The following is a 24,405-nucleotide window of genomic DNA, read 5'->3' as shown; positions in this document are numbered from 1 at the left end:
AGTATGTAGTGTCCATCCTTAGTATGTAGTGTCCATCCTAACTTCTCTTTTGGAACAGACTCTTTATTGAGTCCTACCATTAGAAGCAGCAGAATTCACCGGGAAAATGCTGTCCTGGCAAAACACAGGAACATCTAAACCAGAGGTACTGGGGCCCCGTCCTTCTTGTCCCAATATTAGTTTCCTAATATCTTCCTCTTGAAAACAGAGAAATGATACGGCAGGACCTGCACATTGGAACAGCTTGTAAGAGTTGTACAGCGTAATCTGTACAATGTGCATGGCCAGCGCTTTTGTACCATATCTTGGTTTTTCGTAGGGAAATTATCGCCAAGTGTTGCTCTTATTCACCCTAGCGATGCCCATTGTGAAGAATATTGCTGCTTTTGGCTGGACCATATCGACCAGCAAATAGCGGCTAACATGGACAGAGGGGGGCAACAAAACCCCTCTGGACCGCAAGGCAAAATTGGTGGCTGTCAGGAACAGCCGCCACCCTGCCCCGATCACCGTGTCTATAGACATGGTGACCGGTGTTACTGACGTCATAAGTAAATTCGCTGCTATCGGCTCGTCTGAATTGATGAGCCAGTAGCAGCGATAATAAACTGGGGGTGTGTGGGGGGGACGTAACCCTTCTGGTCCATGGGGCAGGATGGATGGCTGTCAGGAACAGCCGCCGTCTTACCCCGATCAGTGAACAGCCGCCGTCTTACCCTGACCGGTGTTGGAAAGTCACTACCCGCCGCACCGTTCTATAACAACGCTCGTTGGGAATAGGCTATACAATCTTTATTTATTTTTTAAGCAATTTAGACAAATAAGGGCTTATTTTTTGCGAGACGAGATGCACTGTAAAAAAAACCTTAATTTTAGTGGGTTTTTAGCTTATTGAAGAAATTTTATTAACTTTTTACGTGTGGAGGAAAATAAAATCATCAATTCTTGTTTTGGATTTTTAGCATTTTTTGGGGGGGTTGTTCACTGTAGCATAACAATAATATATTATCTTTATTCTACTGATCACTACGATTACGGTGATACCTCATTTATATAGTTTTATTTACATTTTTCCAATTTTATTGAAGGAAAACTAGAATAGAAAAAATTGCATTTGTTTTAGTATTGCCATTTTTATAGTGGCATAATTATAGTATTTTTTGGTTTACGGAGCTGGTTGTAAGCTTATTTTTTGCGTGACAAGTTGCTCTTTTTATTGGTATCATTTTGGTGCTTGTAACTTTTTCGGATCACTTTTTAGAACATTTTTTGTAAAGCAATTTGATAAAAAGTTTTAATTTTTGGCAAGTTTTTGTTTTTTTTACCACGTTCACCGCGCGGGTCCAATTATGATTAGGATTTATTGTACAGATTGTTACGGACGCGGCGATACCAAATAAGTGGGGTTTTTTTGTGATTTAGTGTTTTTTATACTTTATTACTTGTGTAAAGGGAAATGTGGTGTTTGGGGGGACTTTCACTTTCTTTTATTATTTATTTTTACTGTAAAAAACCTTTATTTATTTATTTTTCCTTTTTTTACAGTTAATGACATCTAAGCTTGAACAAGTGATCTTCTGATCACTTGTTCAAGCTTTTTTACAGGTTACACAGTGCAATACAGATGTATTGCACTGTGTAATGTAAGACACTGAGCATGCTGCGCATGCCCAGTGTCTTACAGCCGGGTCCTGCCAGGAGGCAGGGACCCGGCACCGAGACGAGGATCGCGCAGCCCCGGGCACCGGCAGTCCCGGGGCTGCGATCGGAGGAGCGGACCCCCCCCCGGTAAGCGCCGCGGGGGGGGTCCGATTGGCATTTACCGTATATGCCGGCGTATAAGACGACCTGGTGTATAAGACGACCCCCCTACTTTCCTGTTTAAAATATAGAGTTTAAGATATATTCGCCGTATAAGACTACCCCTTTTCCAACGCATACAGTAGTATACAGCACAGCCCCAGTAGTATACAGCACTGTCCCCAGTAGTATACAGCACTGCCCCCAGTAGTATACAGCACTGCCCCCAGTAGTATACAGCACTGCCCCCAGTAGTATACAGCCTAGCCCCCAGTAGTATACAGCACAGCCCCCAGTAGTATACAGCACAGCCCCCAGTAGTATACAGCACTGCCCCCAGTAGTATACAGCACTGCCCCCAGTAGTATACAGCACTGCCCCCAGTAGTATACAGCACTGCCCCCAGTAGTACACAGCACAGCCCCCAGTAGTATACAGCACAGCCCCCAGTAGTATACAGCCCAGCATTAAAAAAATCATTGATCTTCCCCGGCAGGCGCCTAGTATGACGCGCCGCTGCTGACGTCATACTAGGCGCCGACCCGGGGAAAGACATGGCGGCGCCCAGCAGAAGAAAGAAGACGGCGCGGAAGACTGAAGACAGCACAGCGCGGACATCGGGGCCAACGGAGGGTGAGTATTTTCCCCCCGATGTCATTTTGAGGCTGCCGGCAGCTTTTTGAGGCTGCCGGCAGCCATCGCTGTGCAAACACCCGCGATCGGTGCTAGCACCGATCGCGGGTGTTACCGGTAAGCCTTTGCTGCAATATGCAGCAAAGACTTACCGGCTATGGAGAGGGCTCAGCCCGTGAGCCCTCTCCATGCAGCGCGATCCGACCGCGATCGTCTTATACGCCGTCATTAACGGCGTATAAGACGATTACCGGCGTATAAGACGACCCCAGAGAAGACAGAAGATTTTTCTGTCTTCAAAAGTCGTCTTATACGCCGGTATATACGGTAAATAACTTTAAATGCCTCTGACACGCCGCGGTCAGCGCGACCGCGGCGTGTTAGGGGTTAACACCCGCGATCGGAGAAATCTCCGATCGCGGGTATTAGAGGCGGGTGTCAGCTATAACATATAGCCGACACCCGCAGCTTCTGGCCCCGGCTCCGTTCAGGAGCCGGGGCCAGAAGCTTGACGTAATAGTACTGCATTTTGCGGGAACGCACCTCCCGCGATGCAGTACTATTACGTCAAATGTCGGGAAGGGGTTAAGGTATTCCATACTAGCGATGACCAATCTAGGTTGATCACATTAGATGTATATTGTTTGTATTGATTTTTTAGTTCTATATACACAAATGTTAAGTATAATTCATGTATGTTTATGAATATTGCACTTGTATATATACATGTCATATGAGTTATGTCATACGTGTATATCAACATCAACCTTTGGTATACTATGTATTTACATGTTTTTTATTTTAACAACAAGTCTTTGTGTATGATATATTTACATGTCTTGATTACATGCACATGTCACTTTTATTATATGGCACCTATTGGTATTTACCTCATACGTACTTCTATTCATGTATATATATAACCTTAGGAACAATTATGGTATGTACTATTTATTATATTTATGTATATACAATTTTAGGAACAATTATGGTATCTATTATACATATATATGGTCTAATCATTGTATGCACTATGCACTTTAGTTTATATTCATTGTGGTAATTGTAATATTAACTCTTGTATATAATTATTGGCACTCAAAGTGTTAATTTGTATGTATCAATTTATGCTCAAAGTATGCAGTACTTCTTCATGGGGGCGCCTTTTTTGGCACTCACAGTGTTAATTTGCATGTATTAACCTACCTATGCAGTACCTCTAGATAGCCTCTTCGCGGGGGCGCTTTAGCGCATGCTCCCTATAGACATTGTTCAGGTCTCTCAGTTCATACCTTGATACACGTCGTGCATTCTCACGATATTGGGTCATGTGACAATGTGTCACATGATTGCGTGTGCCGTGAGTACATTCCATACTCCAATACATGTCGCGGATTCTCGCGATAATTGGTCACGTGACAATGTATCACGTGAACGCGGGCACCGCTAAGACACGGCATCACGTGATGCACGGACCCGCGATCACGTGCAATCTTTCCTCAAAGTCCATTGGTCCATTCTTTCTTTATATATCGGTCATAGCCAAGGTAGACGCCACCCCCAGACGAAGGCTCATTGTGAGCCGAAACGTACGTCGGGGACGCGGCCCTCTCTGGACAGCGGAATTCTAAACACCTACACTGCCTGGTAAGAGCAAATACGATTTTGTATGCTAATCACCACAGGGTATATTACAAATACCATCTATCAGTAGCCACTTCATATGTACTTGGCTTATCTCCTACCCAGGTTTTCTCCCATTCCAATACATACTACTCCACTCTGTCCAGATTGGATCGCTCCGTACCTTTCTGTATTCCACCACTCTATGTTTTTTATTGTAATTTTAAATGTATATGTCACTAATAAAGATTCCTTGTTTTACATGCATTCTCTTAGTTGGTCCTTTTTCTCCCCTTTTTTGAGGGGTAAAAGTTTAGGATTTAGGGATCATCCTTTCAGGACAGACAGACCATGCAGCTGCACAAAAAGGTAAGAAGCTTTTTCTTACAAATATGCTCTGTCTCTCCTTGTTTGGAATGTTCCACGTCCGGTGAGTTGCATGCCTATATTGCCCAGTCCAAAGAATCTTGTTTGTTTATTTGAAAACTCCATGTGATGTGTGGTAGTGTATATGGCTATTGTGTGAGTTTAAACATGTGTGTTTGATAGCGCTATTGTGATACTGTACTGTACTGGTTTTAAGAGAGTAACATCCTGGAATCGCCCCTACCTAAAGAGTCTCCTAGAAGAGCAGTTTTTGGATCGTAATTCGCTTGAGACAAAGTAGACTGAGTTTGGACAGTCGGACTTTATAAATTTATTTTGTGTGGTAGGATCCAGAGCTGCTTCAAGGAAGGGGACTGCGGTCATTTCTTGACGGACAAACGGTTTAAAAAAAAAAGAAAAAAAGAATTTTAGAATTAGAAGTGGTTAAAACTGCCCTTTGGAAGAGTGACTGCGAGTGTGTGCCGGCACTAGAGATATAGAGAAAATTATGGGAAAAATTTGCTAGGTAGGATGAGAGGCAATTTGGATGGAAACCAGTATTACGGGTCTTGAATGAGAAAAAGGATGTCAGAGAATGTTGGAAAAGATGATTGTTTGTATGTTGGTAAATGGAAAGGTTCTTAAAAGAACAAAGGCTGGTTGCATGATAATGATATGATGGAAATTGCAAGTGGATAGAAGAAAGTTACAGAGGAAGTGACCAGAGGAGGTTATAAAGAAACAGCCATAGGAAATTGTGTGTTGTATGAGTGTTATGACGATGACGGACAAAAACGTTGGACACACAAAAGACAAAATTCAGGAAAGGTTCTGCCTCCACCCTAAAATGGTGGATGAATTGATGTATGGAACAAAGAAACAGACTGGCGGGAGACATGTGCATGCAATGTGGCACCTACACCCAACCCCCACACTGGAATATATCCGGTCAAGACTAGATTAGAAAAAGTGCAAGCTCTGCACAGAACAAAGACATAGGGGGTCATTTACTAAGGGCCCGATTCGCGTTTTCCCGACGTGTTACCCGAATATTTCCGATTTGCGCCGATTGTACCTGAATTGCCCCGGGATTTTGGCGCACGCGATCGGATTGTGGCGCATCGGCGCCGGCATGCGCGCGACGGAAATCGGGGGGCGTGGCCGAACGAAAACCCGACGTATTCGGAAAAACCGCCGCATTTAAGAACCGAAAATGTGTCGCTCGGGAACCGCTTACCTTCACTCAGACGGCCTCGGTGAATTCCGGCGCGTTAAAATGCTTTTCAGCGCAGCAGCGCCACCTGGTGGACGGCGGAGGAACTGCCTTATTAAATCCCGGCCGGACCCGAATCCAGTGCAGAGAACCCGCCGCTGGATCGCGACTGGACCGGGTAAGTAAATGTGCCCCATAGTCTTCAGATGTTTCTCCTGTAGGGGGCAGGTGTTTCTCACTTTGATATACTTTAATAGAGCAGTGGTATGGGTAATGATGCATTGCCTAAAGATCTTTGGATTTGCACCCACACTTCGCTCAGCTGTATTGTTGTAACTTTAGAAGACAACTAAGATATAGTACCCAGGGAATAAATGTAGGAGACTGTGCCTGCTTATCTAAGAGTCACCTCTCAGAACTACAAAGTCCAAAAACCCGGGTAGTAACATATTTGTTACGGATTTTGGACTTCTGTGGGGAGAGCTCCTGGACGGTTGTGCAGTCCCAATTGGGTTCCCTGAGCTGACCCTTGCCAGATACTGTAGATATTCTATGAGTTTATTCCTTTATACAGTCCTGCAGATTATGGCAAAGATATAAATATGTGTTTTGCCTATATGACGTGTAGTGCTAGTGGTATTTCATCAGTTACCAGATGTGAGGAAAGCACAGCACACAATTGTGGACATTGTTCATTGTAGGCTTGGACCTGAGAAATCCTGTGATTTATGTTTAAAAACATCAGACATGTAATGTAAAACTTTATAATACACCTAAAAGTTTGAAGGGTGTGGTCAAAAGTTTTAGCAATTTGTGTAGGATGATACAGTGAACTTAGATGTTACAATGGTGTGTTAGATTCCTTCTTGTTCTCCTGTTATGCTGGGACACGTAGTACTACAGACACCACAGGGAGAAGGAGGGGGCTGCCTCCCCCCCTTGTCTCAGTGAATGCAGGGGGGGGGGGGGGAGGGGGACAAGTAATGGAATGTTAAGAGAAGAAAAGAACAAAGAGAATGTGTGTTCATTACTGAGGACTGATAACCCTCATGGCCCTAAGCAGATTTTGGGTTTGATTCGGTTCAACATCTGTAATTTTATTGTTTTAACCAGGAGTAAAACCTCCCTATGATCCCATACTATTAGTCCTATTCAGCAGCTATGACTGAGATTATTATTAGGCGCTTTTTAGGCAGAACCCTAGAAGCCTCCTACGTCACTAGTTCTAGTGATGCTTCTGCTCAGTAACACTGTCCCAGTATGTGCCCCTAGTATGTGTCCCCAGCATGACTGTATAGCTTTATAATAGGATCTAAGGAATTTGTATTCTGTATGTCTCCTATTATACAGCATTGATACATCGGCATTGGTCCCAATACTGTGTTTTTCTGGAGTATATTGTTCACTTTCTATTGTTCTCATTTAAGTTTAAGTCAAGCACCTCAGAGGAGAGGAAACAGTCCGGAAGCTCTGCGGATCGTGTGTCACATGACAACCTGGATCCTTCTTGGTTTTGTATCCTACTGCTTCCTACGTATAAAAAGCTTCTGTAGTAGTTTCGGACTATCCTGATAGTATTTCACCTCTTCATGACTAGAAACCTTGGTTATAATGTGCCCTCTTTATGATGTATTACATTGAATCCAGCTCCACTATTTTCACTAGATTCAAAGGGGGAGACATGAGGTAGACGGCTTGTATTTAAAATTTTCTATTAACTTAATGATAAATGAACCAGTTACCTTTTAATATGTCAAAACTGAATATATCATTAATCTGCATTTTGAGTTTTTTGTAGATGGCTTTAGAAACCAGGAATGAGGTTAATTGTACATCAGAGATGCAGCGGTCACACAACATGAGGTAACAAAAGCAGAACCACTCCTGACCTACCTGTCTGTACAGGAGGCGGAGTTGAAGGCACTGATGGAGGGGTGTAAAGTGGCAGAGGGTAAGAATGTGAGTCTTTTGGGATTCCTTATGATTCCTAAGCTCATATAGTAAGTTTATCAACAACTATGAGACTTTGAAATAGCTGATAGAGGTCCATCCTAGAAGGTAAAACCTATAAAGTTTTATAACACATGAAGTGACCATACTGGTTACTAAAAAGCCTAGGGGAAAGGGGCCTGGATCAGTACAGTCTGTGACCCTCGCTGGCCCAGTAGGGTTATCTATACTCCTGTCTTTATAGAAACAGGCTTCACAGGTGAGGAAGCAAGACTGGAGTAAACTGGGACCCCATGGATGGAGGGTGGACTATGGCAAAAAGGTGACAAGCAATGTCTGCCAAGGGCCCTATGATGGTTCAGTGCACCCACAGGGTGAGACACCAGTCTAAGACTCTATATGCTCCGTGGTGGATAAGTATGGAGTATCACTTAGATTCACTTTTGCTACTGTCCATTTACACAAGTATGTTTATATGTGCTTAGTACAATGTAGGGAGAGTAGTGAAACCCTCATATATACACTCCGAAGTCGCTTTACCCCTTCCAGAGGTTGCAGATTGGCTAAGTACAGCTACCAAAGGTAAGTAGCTACGAACATGTACTTATGTGTGTGGACCTCTTTTCTGGGTAATCTGAACCCTATCCTGTAACTAAAGCAACTGTAAAGACCACAGCCAGGGATCGAGGAATATGTTAGTCCACTTATTCTAGAGACTAAAGTAAAATCCCTATTGGGGCAGTAATATAGTTGATGACAGCTCTAGGGATTAAATAGTCTACTGAGGTTGTTTTTAGAATTGCCCCATGGATGAACACATACTTCCCTAAGGTTGTCCAGAGGTGTCATAGAGAATTGGTGGGGTGTCCAAAAACCTGCAGATACATTTTTTTCTTAGGTGCATAACCAAGTATCTGTTTCAGTTCCAGAACCTAAAGTAGCTAGAGCAGAGGACCTGCACCCATGCTGAGAGTCTTTTGAAGGGTCATCCCAAATACCTGTGACATATCCACGTGTAGAAACTACAACGAGACTGCGACAGCTGAAGAAGAATGGTGCTGGACCCAGAGACTACAGAATCTGTTCTCCTATCATGTATCTATACAAAGATCCCTGTGAATAGCACCATCCCCCGCGTACACAGATCATCTTTCAGAGGCTATTGGAATGTGGGTATGGTCAGTAGGTTCCTTTGTCCCAAGAACCTATAAAAACTGTCTGCAACCTAAATAAATTGGAATTCTCTCAAACATGTGAAGGTCTGAGTGATTCACCGAGCAGCTCGTACTATACAATGATTTGGAACCACACATTACATCAAGAGATGGGGATATTTCCCTGACAAGAGTAGGAATAATCTCATTGGTGAATTATATGATCATTTTTATCATAAATATTAATTTATATTATAATCTCATGCTAGGGATTTGTTCTTTTTATTCTTTTTGATAATTTGTGGTTGTCCATTAATATTGTCATTATTTATTGGTTATTTATTATTTTTTAGTTTTAGATTAGTATTTCTCAAGGACCGTTACAAGAAGCATCCAAAGTTAAAAGATTCATTAAGTCCACTGGGAGTTAATTTTAAAGATCCATTCGCTCTCTGTTTGGAGCAGAATTTTATCCAGGTCTCCCCTTCTTATATTCAATTTCTTTTGGCATATCCTCTTATATCACTGATTCTTCCCTGGTGGACTAAATTCATGTGTCTAGCTACTGGTGTGGGTTGGAAGACAGTTTTATTCTTCTTGCACTTTTCTTCATCCTTTTTGTAATTTTTTATCTTACCAAGATGTTCCCTTATTCCTGTTTTCAGTTCTCTTTTAGTTTTTCCCACATAGTGGAGACCACATGTGCATTGTAAGAGATAAATTATTCCCTTTGATGCACATGTAATGTGTTCTTGTATTTGGAAAGAATTGCCATTGCCATCCTCAAAACTGTTCTTCTTTATTAATATTTGACATCCTGTACATGTGCCACATGGAAAGAAACCTGGAAATTTGTTTCTTTTCTGTATTTGGTGGTGTACAAAATGACTGCTAGTGATAAGGTCCCCTATAGTGGTGCTCTTTCTATACCCACAGCTTGCTCTAGTGCTGATATGACCTTTCAGATCTGGGTCTGACTGAAGAATTTTCCAATGTGTGTCTAGAATTGATTTCATTTCTGTCCATTGTGTATGGAAGCGTGTGATAAATCTGACTTCTTCGTCTTTTTTCTTTTCTTTTACCTTTAGCAGATCTTTCCTCTCTGTCCTTAAAGCTACATTGTAAGCAGCTTTTATAGATCTGTTGCTGTAGTGTCATTGTCTCAGACGTTCTTTTAGATCTTTGGCTCCTTCTTTAAACTTTTCAAAGGTTGAACAGTTCCTCCACATTCTTAAAAATTCCCCTTTTGGGATACCCTGAATGGTCCTAGGTAGGTGAGCACCACGTGCATCTAAGATGTTATTTGTTGCTGTCTTGTTTCAATCTTTTTGTCCTCACCTTTATAGATATTAAGATCTAAAAATGCCATTTCTCTCTTGCTGTATTCCACAGTAAATTTGATATTGATATCATTACTGTTAAGGCCTGCAAAGTAATTTTCTAGGTCTATGTAGTTGCCCCTCCAAATACACACCACATCATCTATATAACGGCGCCATAATGTTCCTTCCAATTTAGATAGTTTCCTTTAAATACATGTTGCTCCTCCCACCAACCTAAAAACCCAGTAATATATAGCCAGCCAGCCAGCTCCCAGTAGTATATAGCCAGCCTTCCCCCTGTAGTATACAGCCAGCCAACCCCCTGTAGTATACAGCCAGCACAGCCAGCCATCTGTAGTATACAGCCAGCACAGCCAGCCATCTGTAGTATACAGCCAGCACAGCCAGCCCCCTGTAGTATACAACCAGCCCACTCAGCCCCCTGTAGTATACAGGCAGCCCCCTGTAGTATACAGCCAGCCCCCTGTAGTATACAGCCAGCACAGCCAGCCCCCTGTAGTATACAACCAGCCCACTCAGCCCCCTGTAGTATACAGACACCCCCCTGTAGTATACAGCCAGCTCCCTGTAGTATACAGCCAGCCCCCTGTAGTATACAGCCAGCCCAGCCAGCCCCCTGTAGTATACAGCCAGCCCAGCCAGCCCCCTGTAGTATACAGCCAGCCCCCTGTAGTATACAGCCAGCCCAGCCTGCCCCCTGTAGTATACAGCCAGCCAGCAATCAGATGATTGTTCGTTCATGTCCTATGGTGGAACTAGTAAAAAAGTTAAAAAAAAAATGTTTTCAACAAAAAATAAATTAATAAATTACTCAAAATGCCCATAGGCGCCATAAACACAAAGAAACATATAACGCAAAGTCCAAAGTCCAAAGTCCAAAAACCTATTGACTCGAGTATAAACCGAGGATGGGAAATGAATTGGTCACAGCCTCCCAGTATAGGCAGCAAGCTCCCAGTAGTATATAGGCAGCCAGCTCCCAGTAGTATATAGCCAGCCTGCCTCCTATAGTATAAAGCCAGACTGCCCCATGTAGTATACAGCCAGCCAGCCCCTGTAGTATACAGCCAGCCAGCCCCTGTAGTACACAGCCAGCCCCCTGTAATATACAGCCAGCACAGCCAGCCCTCTGTAGTATACAACCAGCCCACTCAGCCCCCTGTAGTATACATCCAGCCCCCTGTAGTATACAGCCTGCCAAGCCAGCCCCCTGTAGTATACAGCAAGCCCCCAGTAGTATGCAGCCAGCCCAGCCTGCCCCCCTGTAGTATACAGCCAGCCCAGCCTGCCCCCTGTAGTATACAGCCAGGGAGCAAAAAAAAACGTATATACTCACCCTCCGGCGGCCCCGATGCTCAGTGCGGCTCCTCTTCGGTCTTCTGTAACAGCCAGCAGAGACACGGGCATGCGCTCTGCCGGCAGGCGCATACTATGACACGGCCGCTGCTGACGTCATAGTATGAGCTGGCCGGCAGATAACATGGCCGCGTCTATGCCGGCTGTTACAGAAGAACGAAGAGAGAAGAGGAGCTGCGGGGGAAGACAAAAGAGGAGCCTCGCCCACATCGGGGAGACGCGCTGAGCATCAGGGCCGCCGGAGGGTGAGTATATAAATTTATTTTTTCTATAGTTGAGGTGAGGTTCTTCAGCACATTTTTTGAGTATATATACGGTAGGTATGGTGTCCCCGTAGACATATAGACCCATAGAATAAAAAAAAAATGATTGTTAGGTTATATGGGTTAGGTTATAAACTAAAATGCTGGCAGTTGCAGGGTGCTCCTTCCCTTCTGCGCCTTGCTGTGCACCCATAAAACAAGTAACGGCCACATGTGAGGGGTCTCTGTACTCAGGAGAAATTGCATAACAAATTTTAAGATGGGTTTTCCCTTTTATCTTTTGGAAATATGTACATTTTAAGGCTAAATAAACGTGTAACTAACAGGGGGTTAACAAAATCTCAAGAGGTTAACAATCTTCCTAAAAGCTGTTTCTGATAGTTTGAGGGGTGTAGATTTGAAAATGGGTTGATATATAGGTTTTTTTTAATATCATATATTTAAAATAGTAAATACTGAAAATACAGAAAAACTATATTCGATTTGTAAGCCACGTGAGTTAAAAATAAGTTATCCAGGTATTTCAAAAATTATGAAAATGTAAAGCAGACATATGGGAAATATTATACAGCAACTAATTTACATGGCAGAACTTTCTGCCGGAAATCGCAATGATTTAGAATTTCGGAAAAAGGCAAATTTATTAAAACATTAATCATTTTTTCTTTTAATTATAAATAAATGCAAAACTTATCAACCAAAATTTACCACTAAAATGAAGTACAACATCTGAGGAAAAAACTATCTCATAATCGCTTTGATAAGTAACAGTGTTCAAAAGGTTTAATCATATAAAACGACGCATGTGAGAATACAAAAAATGGAGCTGAGCCTTAAGCTGCAAAATGGCTACGGAAATATTCTACTGTCATTGGCCAGTCAGGGCTCTCTCCTCCACCATTCCTCAAAGTGGAACACTGTATTTCTAAATACACCTTGGCTTTTATTTTTAAAAATACTTTTACAATTTGATAACAAAAAGTTATGTTTTATCTAAAACTAACCGTATAACCTGGGGTTTCCTGGGAAAGTAAATAACTGCTCTTTGCTATAACAAAACAGAATTGCAAAACAAAAAAAATATTATATATCTATCTATGCATCTATCTCTCCCTGACTGTCACTCACTCTCCCAGTCTGTCTTTCACTCAGTCACTCACTCTAGCCGCCTGTCTCTCACTCAGTCACTCACTCTCGCCGCCTGTCTCTCACTCACTCACTCTCGCCACCTGTCTCTCACTCAACCATTCACTCTCGCCGCCTGTCTCTCACTCAACCACTCACTCTCGCCGCCTGTCTCTCTGTTACTCACTCTCGCCACCTGTCTCTCTGTCACTGACTCTCGCCGCCTGTCTCTCTTTCACTCACTCTCCCCGTCTGTCTCTCTTTCACTCACTTTCCCAGTTTGTCTTTCTTTCACTCACTTTCCCAGTCTGTCTCTCAGTTACTCTACCCGTCTGTCTCTCAGTTACTCTACCCGTCTGTCTCTCAGTTACTCTACCCGTCTGTCTCTCAGTTACTCTACCAGTCTTGTCTCTCAGTTACTCTACCAGTCTTGTCTCTCAGTTACTTTCCCAGTCTGTCTCTCAGTTACTCTACCAGTCTGTCTCTCAGTTACTCTACCAGTCTGTCTCTCGGTTACTCTATCAGTCTTGCCTCTCAGTTACTCTACCAGTGTTGTCTCTCAGTTACTCTACTATCTGCCTCTCAGTTACTCTACCAGTGTTGTCTCTCAGTTACTCTACTAGTCTGTCTCTCAGGTACTCTTCCCGTCTGTCTCTCACTAAAACTCACTGGCTGTCTCTCCATCACTCTTGCACTCTCCTGGTCTGTCTAACTCTCCCCGTTTGTCTCTCTGTCACTCCCTCTCCATGTCTGTCTCTCTGTAATTCACTCTCCAAATCTGTCTCCGTCTCATCTGCCCTTTGTTTCTCTGTACCTGACTGTCTCTATCCCAACCCATCTTACCTCACACATAACCTGTATTATACTCAATGCCTCTAGTAACCAATCAAAGCTCAGAGCTCATATTAATGACTTGTGGCAAAATAGAAGCTGAGCTGTGATTAATTGCTTATTGCCACAGCAGACAATGGCTTCTGTATATGGTGGTAATCATATTACCTCATATTACTTTACATCTTACCTCATACCTAAACTCCATTTTACTCATTGCCTATAGTAACCTATCAAAGCTCATAGCTCAGCTTCCAACTGCAACAGCAACATCATCAGACAAAGGCTTTTGTATATGATGGTTAATAAGTGGACTTGCAGTGGAAAGTGCAGGGTGAAAATTCCAGCTCACAACCTAGTCTATGACGTTCCCTGAGTAACATAGAGCGGCTGTGCAAAATTTGGTGACTGTAAACACGATGGTGCAGATTCCTTTAGTGGACATACATCGTACATGCATACATACACACACTCATGTTTATATATTCGATTTTTGTCCTGATATGGACATAAATATATTTCCTTAGAAAATTGGTGAAATGTTCAATACTGTATTTTGGGTAAAGCATCTTATGCTCAGTTCCTTCTTCATTACATATCACTTTCCTTTACTTTTCTTTACTTTTGATTAGCATACCTCATTTGTAGATGTGCCATCATTAATTACAGTCACAAAAGGATAATTCTTCTTCCATTTTTCAAATTTACTGTAGTACATTTCATTGGTCTAAAAAGAAAAGAAAAAGTAATTAAAATGTTTATTCTGCTTAAATGCCTTGTGACACATTTATCAAGACATTTAACCCTTTCACCCTTATTGCAGCAAAGACTTACCGGTAACACCCGTGATCGATGCTAGTGCCGATCCTGGGTGTTAACCCGTACATTGCTGCCTGCAAAGCTGCCGACAGCTTCTTGCCAAGGGTCGTCGCTCCCCGTGACCTCATCAGGGAGCAACGATCCGTCACCATGACAGCCTCGGATCTTCCGAGGACCCGAGTTTGCAATGTGCCATACAGTAGTATGGCAGTATATGGTATGATCAATCTGACAACCTAGGGTTTAAGTACCCTAGGGAGTCTGAAAAATAGTAAAAGTAAAAATTAAAAAAAGTAAAAAAAAAATTTTAATTAAAAAAAAGTAAAAATTCAAATCACCCCCCTTTCCTTAGAACTGATATAAACAGGGTCGGACCTATGGGTAGGCAAAGTGGGCAATTGCCCATGGCCGCCTGAAATAGGAGTATCTCTTCTTTCAAATGAATCTTGAATTTTGTTTCTAGGTGCCAGGGATCCAAAAATATTCAGGTTTAAAGTGAGAATATCAGGTGCGATTTTTTTAATATAAAAATCACTCCCGATGGCAGTTTAACAGTTAATATCTCAGTATTTCTGAAACTTCTCTACAGGGAAAGCCATCTCTACAGGGAGAATTTGCGGCACACAGGAGCTGCTGCACCTCACAGTTAATGGAAATATTCACTTTATATGTTACTACATTTTGATAAGGAATAATATCAACTAATGTTCATGTTTTTAACCCCTTTTTATGCAGAACTACCTAAGAACACACTTTCCCTCTTATTGCCTTTTATTTTTTTTGCGAAAATTGACTGATACGATGAACATTCGATCCTCTTTGTCTAATGTCGCTATTATATATTAACGCTGCGACCCAGAGTATGGCCAAAAAGTTATATGTAACACCAAAAACACACACATGTTCTGGAATTATTTACACCTATGTTATGACGTTCTCACTCTCATTCTTACGAACCGTGGAGGATTCTGTTATTGTGCGGCTAATACAATGGCGCACATCTAAACGTGACTTTTATTATCTCATTAGCTTGGTTTATGGCCATATTGTTATTTATTTGGGTTACCACTGTGTAAGGGAGCAAACAATGATAGATCTGGGGCGGCACGGTGGCTGAGTGAGTAGCACATCTGCCCTGCAGCACTGGGGTCCTGGGTTCGAATCCCACCCAGGTCAACATCTGCAAAGAGTTTGTATGTTCTCTCCGTGTTTGCGTGGGTTTCCTCCAGGTACTCCGGTTTCCTCCCACACTTCAAAAACATACTGTTAGGTTGTTTAGATTGTGAGCCCTATGGGGACAGGGACCAATTTGACATGCTTGTGCAGCGATGCGTAATCTGTGTGCGCTATATAAATAAAGAATTATTAATTATTATTATTATTATCTGTGTGACGCTCAGTGCAATTTTCTGCAAAAATGGTTTGGTGTCCCCTGTAGATTTAACGTTCCCTTTGCTGCATATTTTGGTGAATATACACATGTGGGGTCTGTATGATCTCCTCACATCTTGCTTCTTGTTTTAGGAAAGTATGTTCTCTTTGTATAAGTATTCTGGATTTGTACATATTTTAGTGAATTTGTAGTAATTTTAATGTTAATTGCTAAATGCATCGCCTGGTTGTCTGCTTTTTACTTTTTATTCTGTTTTATTGCTATATTTTGCAGGTTGTAACTGTCTTAAAATTTCTAGGTGAAAAGCAGATATCTAGTTATTACAGTTTTAGTGATGATATGATTATTTATTCATGTGAACCTATCAATATGAGGCATTTGTGAACTCTACACATGTCCATCTATTACATTTAGGAGATGTGTAGGTAAATATTTTCTGTTTAGAGCACATTTTTTGCCATCAAAGTCAAATTTTAAAATGTCAAAACATAAAATGCTTCAGTTTGAATCAAATCAATCATATCTATAAACTCTTTAACCCGTTCACGACCCGTGACGTAATAGTACGGGTTGGCCGCGGGTGCATGGAGAGGGCTCACGCGCTGAGCCCTCTCCATAGCCGGTAAGTCTTTGCTGCATATTGCAGCACCGATCGCGCCGCCATCTTTTCGAGGATCGCCGCTCCCCGTGACGTCATCGGGGGGCGGCGATCCGTCGCCATGGTAACCTCGGGTCTCACAAAGACCCGAGGCTACTTCGGGTTAACCCATGCATTACAATGTGCTATCAGCACATTGTAATGTATGAGTAGTAAAATCCCCATATACTGCCGTACTGTAGTATGGCAGTATATGATGGGATCGTGCAGACACCCTAGGGTTAAAGTACCCTAGGGAGTCTGAAAAGTACTAAAAATAAAAATAAAAAAAAGTTAAAAAAAAATTATAATAAAAAACCCTAAAAACTCAAATCACCCCCCTTTCCCTAGAACTGATATAAATATAAATAAACAGTAAAAATCATAAACACATCATTAGGTATCGCCGCGTCCGAAAATGCCCGATCTATCAAAATATGATAACGTTTTTTCACTGCGTTTAATCCCGTAACGGAAAATCGCGCCCAAAGTCGAAAATGGCACTTTTTTTGTCATTTAAAAAAAATTCTAAAATTCTATAAAAAGTGATCACAAGGTCGAACAGTCATAAAATTGATAACATTGTAAACGTCATCAAAATCCGCAAAAAACAACACCACCCACAGCTCAGTACACCAAAGTATAAAAAAGTTATTAGCGCCAGAAGATGGCAAAATCCCCCAAAAAATTTTTGTACAGGAGGTTTTAATTTTTTTTAATGTATGAAAACATTATAAAACCTATACAAATTTGGTATCCCCGTAATCGCACAGACCCAAAGAATAAAGTAGACATGTCATTTGGGGCGCACAGTAAAATCCGTAAGATCCAAGCCCACAAGCGGCACAAATGCGTTTTTTTTACCAATTTCACTGCATTTGGAATTTTTTTCCCGCTTCCTAGTACACGGCATGGAATATTCAATACCATCTCTAAGAAGTGCAATTTGTTACGCTGAAAATAAGCTGTCAAACAGCTCTGTACATGGAAAAATAAAAAAGTTATGGATTTTTGATCATGGGGAGTAAAAATGAAAATGAAAAAACAAAAAAGGGCCAGGTCCTGAAAGGGTTAATGCAATTTTGAAAATGAGGCAAGTGTCTGCTTTCACAAAATATGTAGTTTGCTGCAGTTTACTTTAATTCTTTTTGCTGTAATTTCGATTTTATTTGTAAACGTCAAAATTGTAAAAATTGCTCTGGTCAAAATATCCAGAAATGCCTGGCAGAGAAAGTGTTAATACCACTTGGTTGAATTCCCGGGTGAAGATGCTTATCATCTACCTCCTGTCTTATATCTATCTGTTTAGTTATCTATCACCTATAATCTGACCATTTATATATCTCGCTTTTTCGTTATCTATTTTTCAATCAATCTTCTATTTCTCTTCTACTGTATTTATCTCTCATGTCCATCTACTGTATATATAATCTACTTTATAGTTCTGCATTTTTAGTTCTAGAAATCTCTATAATCAGTCATATTTATCTTTTATAATAATAATAATAAAGACAATAAAAATAATTCCTTTATTTATATAGTACACACAGATTATGCAGCGCTGCACAGAGTTTGCCAGATCAGTCCCTGTCCCCAATGGGGTTCACAATCTATTCAACCTACTAGTAATTTTTTGCAGAGTGGGAGGAAACCGGAGGACCCGGAGGAAACCCACACAAACACAGAGAAAACATACAAACGCTTGGGCACAGCCTGAATTATTTTGAAAAACCTGCAAACTTTTGTTTGCTGTTGTTTCACAAAACTATGCCAGGTCAGACATGGTATGGTTTTGCCCGGCGGCTGCTTTTTCCAGCAGATACATCAAGAGGCATCAGAGTGCTGTCACTAGGGTTTTAATTCCACGACCAATTGCATATTTGTTTGTATAGAAACAGATGTAATCTGCAAACAACGCCGTTGTCTTGTATTGTGTAAATGCAAGACACTGGGTGCGGATTGTCAATCGCATGTGTTTTCATACAAACGAATATGCAATTGACTGCAGCCCAACCCAGTGCATTTTGAATGAGTTACAAAACACAATTAAAATGCTAACGTGTGACAATACCCCAAGTCTCTCCAGGTATCCAGCAGGACATGGGGGCATGGCCGATGAAAATCCCCCCTAAATGGATTGCTGCTACCAATCACAGGTATTAACCTACAAAATGCCACTGTGAGCATTTAAAGGGAATGTAAGCAAATAAGCCTGAGGGGCTCCAGTCTTCAGTAACACCTGTGGAGGAGCCTGGAGCCCCTCAGGCTCATTTGCATACAGGATTTCATCCTGGTGGCCATATATTGCAATGCAGCTATATTGCACTAAATGGTAGGAACGAGAAGCCCTTACAGTCTACAAATACAGTAAAAAAAAAAGGTTGATCGGACCCCTCGTTTTCTTAATCTGTGGGGTCTCAGCACTGATCAGTAAGTTAGGCCCTGTTCTGTGGATAGGGCCTAACTTGTCTTCGTGGGAAAACCACATCTTTCTTTTGTACTAAAGATTTTAATTTTTTATATAAAAACTGAATAAAAGCTTTATAAATTTGGTGTCCTCGTGATCACACTTACCCAAGGAATTAAGGGGAGGTAAGACTTAGAGTATACAGTGAAAACCGTAAATACGTAGCCCACAAGAAAATGGTATAAGTACGTTTTTTGTCAATTTTACTGCATTTGGATTTTTTCCCGCTTTCCAGTACACGGCATAGAATATTAAATACCATCACTCAGAGCAAACAAGCCTCATACAGCTCTGTACATGGAAATAACACAGTTATGGATTTTTAAAGACGGGGAGGTAAAAATGGAAAATCAAAGATGAAAATGGTCTGGCCTTTAACACTTTAAGGGTTAATATTCCGTGCAGTGTACTAGGAAGCTGGAGAAAAATTCCAAATGTGGTATAAATGACAAAAAAAGTTGGACTATTTTTATTACAGTCTCAGTTTTATAACTTTCACACACCTCTTACTTTTTTAAACTTTGATGTATGGAGCTGGAGAAGCTGACGTTTCCAGTGATATCAGTTTGTGAAGTGAAAAATCTTTTCATCACTTTTTATTCAAATGTTTGTGTGCATTGAAATGGTGATGAATCTGCATTTGGACAATACAAGACACCAGGTGCAGGTTACCGATTATATGCGTCTGCATAGAAGCGCATCCTGCCACCGTGCGCTTTGATTCCATTTCTAAACAGGGTCAGAGCGTTACGTGTGACATCACTCCTTATTCTACATCAATACTTACCTTTTTCTTGTGCTGGAAGCCATCATTGAGGGAGAGCAGCATCTATTCCTCCTCATCCCTCCTGAGTTCCCGCGCACATGAGGGCAGCCGGTGCTGTGTCAGGGGGATGACCCTCCAGCAGCAGCTGCTAGCTGATTGGTGGCCCCTGATGTCTGTCATAATCAAGAAGAAGGGGGCCCACTGTGACAACTAGGGGGCCCACATCCTCTGGTCTGTAATTAGTGACAGCTCACTGTCTGCTCCTCCAGTCAGGCAGCAGCAATGGATCAGGGGCCTTGTTCTCCTGCAGTGACTCAGGGGCTGAGGAGCTCAGTGCAGTGAGGAGTAAATGTCTTATTCCTTCCTCACTGCCCTAGCGCTGCTGTGGGAAGAGCAGCAGGGCCGGTTCTAGACAAAGTGGGGCCCTGGGCAAAACAAAAAGTGGGGCCCCAAAATAAAACTAATTTATGATCAGTCACAGTCAGCAAGAATACTTATATAAAGAAAATATACTTTCCTAAAACAGTAAGATGTGAGGAGATCATACAGACCCCACATGTATATATTCACCAAAATATGCAGCAAAGGGAACGTTAAATCCACAGGGCACTCCAAACTATTTTTGCAGAAAATTGCACTGAGCGTCACACAGATGTATCATTGTATGCTCCTTACTTGTGTACCATTGTATTAGCTGCCAATAACAGAGACCTCCGCGCTTCATAGGTGTAAATAATGGAGGATGGTGGAAAATAAAAACTTTATTCCAGAACATGTGTGTGTTTTTGGTGTTACATATAACTTTATGGACATGTTTTGGGTCGCAGTGTTAATATATAACAGCGACATTAGGCAAAGAGGATCGAATGTTCAGTCAATTTTCAAAAAAAAAAATCTATCACAAAATAAAAGGCAATAAGAGAGAAAGTGTGTTCTTAGATAGTTCTGCAAAGAGAAGTGTTAAAAACATGAATATTAGTTGATATTATCCCTTCGCAAAAAGTAGTAACATGTAAAGTGAATATTTCCATTATCTGTGAGGTGCAGCAGCCTCTGTGTGCAGCAAAATCTCCCTGTAGCCTGATGGCTAAGAATCTGGAGGGGGGGACACTTCAGAGGGCTGTATCTCTGGCTTTGAGACACATAGAACCTCACTTCTTTTTTCTATGAAAGAAGAGAGTCTCCTCCACTTTTATATGAATCTAAATTTGTGTTTCTAATTGTCAGGAAAACGGAGATATTAACTGTTAAACTGCTATCGGGAGTGATTTTTATAAATAAAAAATGGCACCTGATATTTTCGCTTTAAACCTGAATATCTTGGCATCTAAAGGATCCATGGCACCTAAAAACAAAATTCAAGATTCATTTGAAAGAAGAGATTCTGCCCTTTCAGGGGCCCTGGGCAATTGCCCACTTTGCCTACCCATAGCGCCGGCCCTGAAGAGCAGAGAACCTGTCTCTCCCTCCTGCAGGAAGTCGTCATCCCCCCTGTTTCCCCCCTCCTCCAGCCTCAGCTGAATGTGCCTGATCGCAGACACAGATAGGAGATGGTGCCTTATGATAAGGGCCCACCTGGGTTTTGACCGGTATCCCAGCAGGCCAGTCCGAGCCTGGATATAAACACATTAGGTATCGCCGTAAAATCCAAGCCCACAAGAAAATGGCACAAATGCATTTTTTCACCATTTTCAAAAAAATTTTGAACTTGCTTCCCAGTAGACGGCATGGAATATTAAGTACCATCTCTATGAAGTGCAATTTGTTACGCAGAAAACAAGCCATCACAGAGCTCTGTATGTGTAAGACTTCTGCTGGAGTGCCCGGGACTTCTCCTGGAGTGCCTGGGACCTCTCCTGAAGTGCCTGGGACTTTTGACCCCACAGCAGTTATGCCCCTCAGGTCCCTGATTTTACGGCCAGTCCGTACACAGAGACACGGCAGGGCTTTGATGAGTGGACTACTTTAAGTTTTTTTTTAGTGAGGAGCTAATTGGTTTGATGGTGTCCCAGACCAATCTCTATGCTGCACAATACATGGCCCAAAACCCCACTTCTTTTTATTCACAACCCCACAGGTGCAGCAGAGATGGAGAAGTATTGGGGCATAGTACTTCTTATGGGACTCGTCAAAAAGCCCTCTATCAGGCACTATTTGAGCACAGACATACTGTACCACACACCGATGTTCCGCATGGCGATGAGTAAGATGCGCTTTGAAGGTATCCATAGTTTTTTGCATTTTGCTGACAATTCTCAGTGCCCACCCAGAGATGACCCCAGTTATGATAGTCTAATATGGGCCGGACCTTATACAACCTATCTGAGTGCCCGATTTATGGAAGTGTATACTCCAAAGAGGCACATATCAGTGGACGAGTCCCTGGTACATTTCAAAGGGAGACCTTAATTCCGCCAGTACCTGCCTAATAAGAGGGCAAGGTATGGCGTGAAGATGTATAAGCTGGGTGAGAGTGCATCAGGGTACACTTTTAGGTTCAGGGTATATGAAGGGAAGGACTCTAGGATAGTGCCCCCTGAATGCCCCCCCTCCCCTTCCTGGGAGTAGCTGGAAAGATAGTTTGGGATGTGGTGTACCCACTTTTAAACCAGGGCTACCACCTCTACCTGGATAATTTTTATACTAGTACTACCCTGTTAAAGTGCCTCACTTCCAGACAAACTGCGGCATGCGGCAATGTTAGGAAAAATCAGAGAGGTCTTCCGAAGTCACTGCTAGGGGAAAAGCTCAGAAGGCACGAGAGCCGAGCACTAAGCAGCGACTCAGTATTGTGTGCTAGGTACAAGGACAACAGGGACACCACATACATGGGCACTCCAGTGCAGAAGCCCCCAAGCCGGACTGTAATTTGCATTGGAATAGGTACATGACAGCAATATAACGCCATGTGGAAGTCGAGGGTATGGTACAAGAAGCTGGCCATGCACATCATGAAAAAAAACAAACCATCTACCAGTGTAACACGTTCCCTCGAGAAACCAGGGTTAGGTTAATGTTACACATGGTGTTTTTAGGTCGTTTTTAGTTAGTGCGTTTTAAGATCGTAAAAAAACGCATGCGTTTATGTCCATTTTTAATTGCGCAAATTCGGAAAACAACACCCTTATGCATGAAGGAGTGTTTCCGGATATACCACACGTGTCTGGATATATAATTTTACCCTGATGCACACAGCTCACACAGCTTATACATCATGCCGCATTCCGCACCTTCCATGCCCAGCCTGTAGATTATTGCCACATATGGGGTATTGCCGTACCCGGGAGAACCCGCATCATGATTTTTGGGGTGTTTATCTCCGATGGCAGGAGCTGGGCACAGGATGACATAATTGATAATTTGTACTATACTCTATTCATTATGCATCATCCTTGGGGTCCACCTGTGGGATTGAAATGCTATATCAATTCTTTGAGGTGTGCCCTTTCCAAAAATGGGGTCACTACTCGGGGGTTTCTATTGCACTGGTACCTCAGGGGCACCCCAACATCAGTCTAATGAAAAGGGTGTTCCAAAAGCTAAATTTTGCTTGTCCCTTCTCAGCCCTGCCATGTCCCCAGCCTGTAGACTATTGCCACACATGGGGTATTGCTATACGCGTAATAACCCGCAGAATGATTTTTGAGGTGTTCATCCACAGTTGCATGAGTTGGGCTGATTTAATTTGTCACTACAATTACACATTTGAGAAAACAATGCAATTTTTACACTGACCCATTCACTTTGTATTACATTTGTGCCAGCATCTCAGGGGTTAAAATGCTCATAAAACCCTATATCAATTCTTTGAGGTGTGCCCTTTCCAAAAATGGGGTCACTACACGGGGTTTCTATTGCACTGGTACCTCAGGGGCACCCCAACATCAGTCTAGTGAAAAGGGTGCTCCAAAAGCATAATCTTACTCCATTCCTTCTCGGCCCTGCTGTGTGCCTAGCCTGTCAATTATTGGCACATGTGTGTATTGCCATACTCGGGACAACCAGCAGATTGGTTTTTCTGGTGTTTGTCTAAAGTGGCATCGGTTGGGCACTAAAATGACATTTTAAAATGACGCATTTTTTACTCTGCACCACTTACTTTACTTTAGATTTTGGCATGCATGTTGGGAGTTTAAATGCTCACCACAACCTCATATAAATTCTTTGAGGGGTCTAGTTTCCAAAATCGTGACATCTTTGGGGGTTTTCGATTGTACTGTTACTTCAGGGGCTCTTCAATTACACTGTGGCACCACAAAACATTTGCAGCCAAATTGGCCTTCCAAAAATGCAATAGTATGAACTCTGTTCTGGACATCGCTGTGCGACAAAGCAGCAGTTGACATCCACATGTCTGGTATTGCCGTACTCGGAAAAAGCAGGGCAAAAATTGAAATTTCAGAATTTCAAATCCATATTTGTTTGCTTATGGAAAAATAATAAAAGATTTAACAGACTTCTTAAATGCAGATCTGAATAGGTTGAGATGTTAGGTTCATAAAATGCTTTTACTTGTGGGGGTAAATAGTACATAAGCCTTTATAAGGCACTTCTAAACTGAATTGATCACCAAAAATTTCACATTTGTCAAATTTTAAGAAAATCTGAAAAGTTGCTACTAAAACTTCTCACATCTGTAAAAAATGGATGCGTAAAAACAAATAAT

The 24,405-nt window shown here is 42.0% G+C and overlaps 1 protein-coding gene across 4 annotated transcripts in view; it reads right to left on the bottom strand.

The window, feature by feature from the left end:
* Positions 1-24,405, bottom strand: part of LOC140075287 (UTP--glucose-1-phosphate uridylyltransferase-like) — a 289,870-nt gene that overhangs the window by 208,045 nt on the left and 57,420 nt on the right. For all 4 annotated transcript variants that reach the window (XM_072120957.1, XM_072120958.1, XM_072120959.1 and 1 more), the window contains one exon: positions 14,295-14,384. In XM_072120957.1, the coding sequence (XP_071977058.1) occupies positions 14,295-14,384 (90 nt within the window). The remainder of the gene's footprint in view (positions 1-14,294; positions 14,385-24,405) is intronic.

Source organism: Engystomops pustulosus, chromosome 8, assembly GCF_040894005.1.
Source record: "Engystomops pustulosus chromosome 8, aEngPut4.maternal, whole genome shotgun sequence".
In the NCBI taxonomy this organism is placed as follows: Eukaryota; Metazoa; Chordata; class Amphibia; order Anura; family Leptodactylidae; genus Engystomops; species Engystomops pustulosus.
The sequence above is the reverse complement of the archived record's forward strand: the minus strand, read 5'-3'. Positions and strand labels throughout refer to the sequence as shown.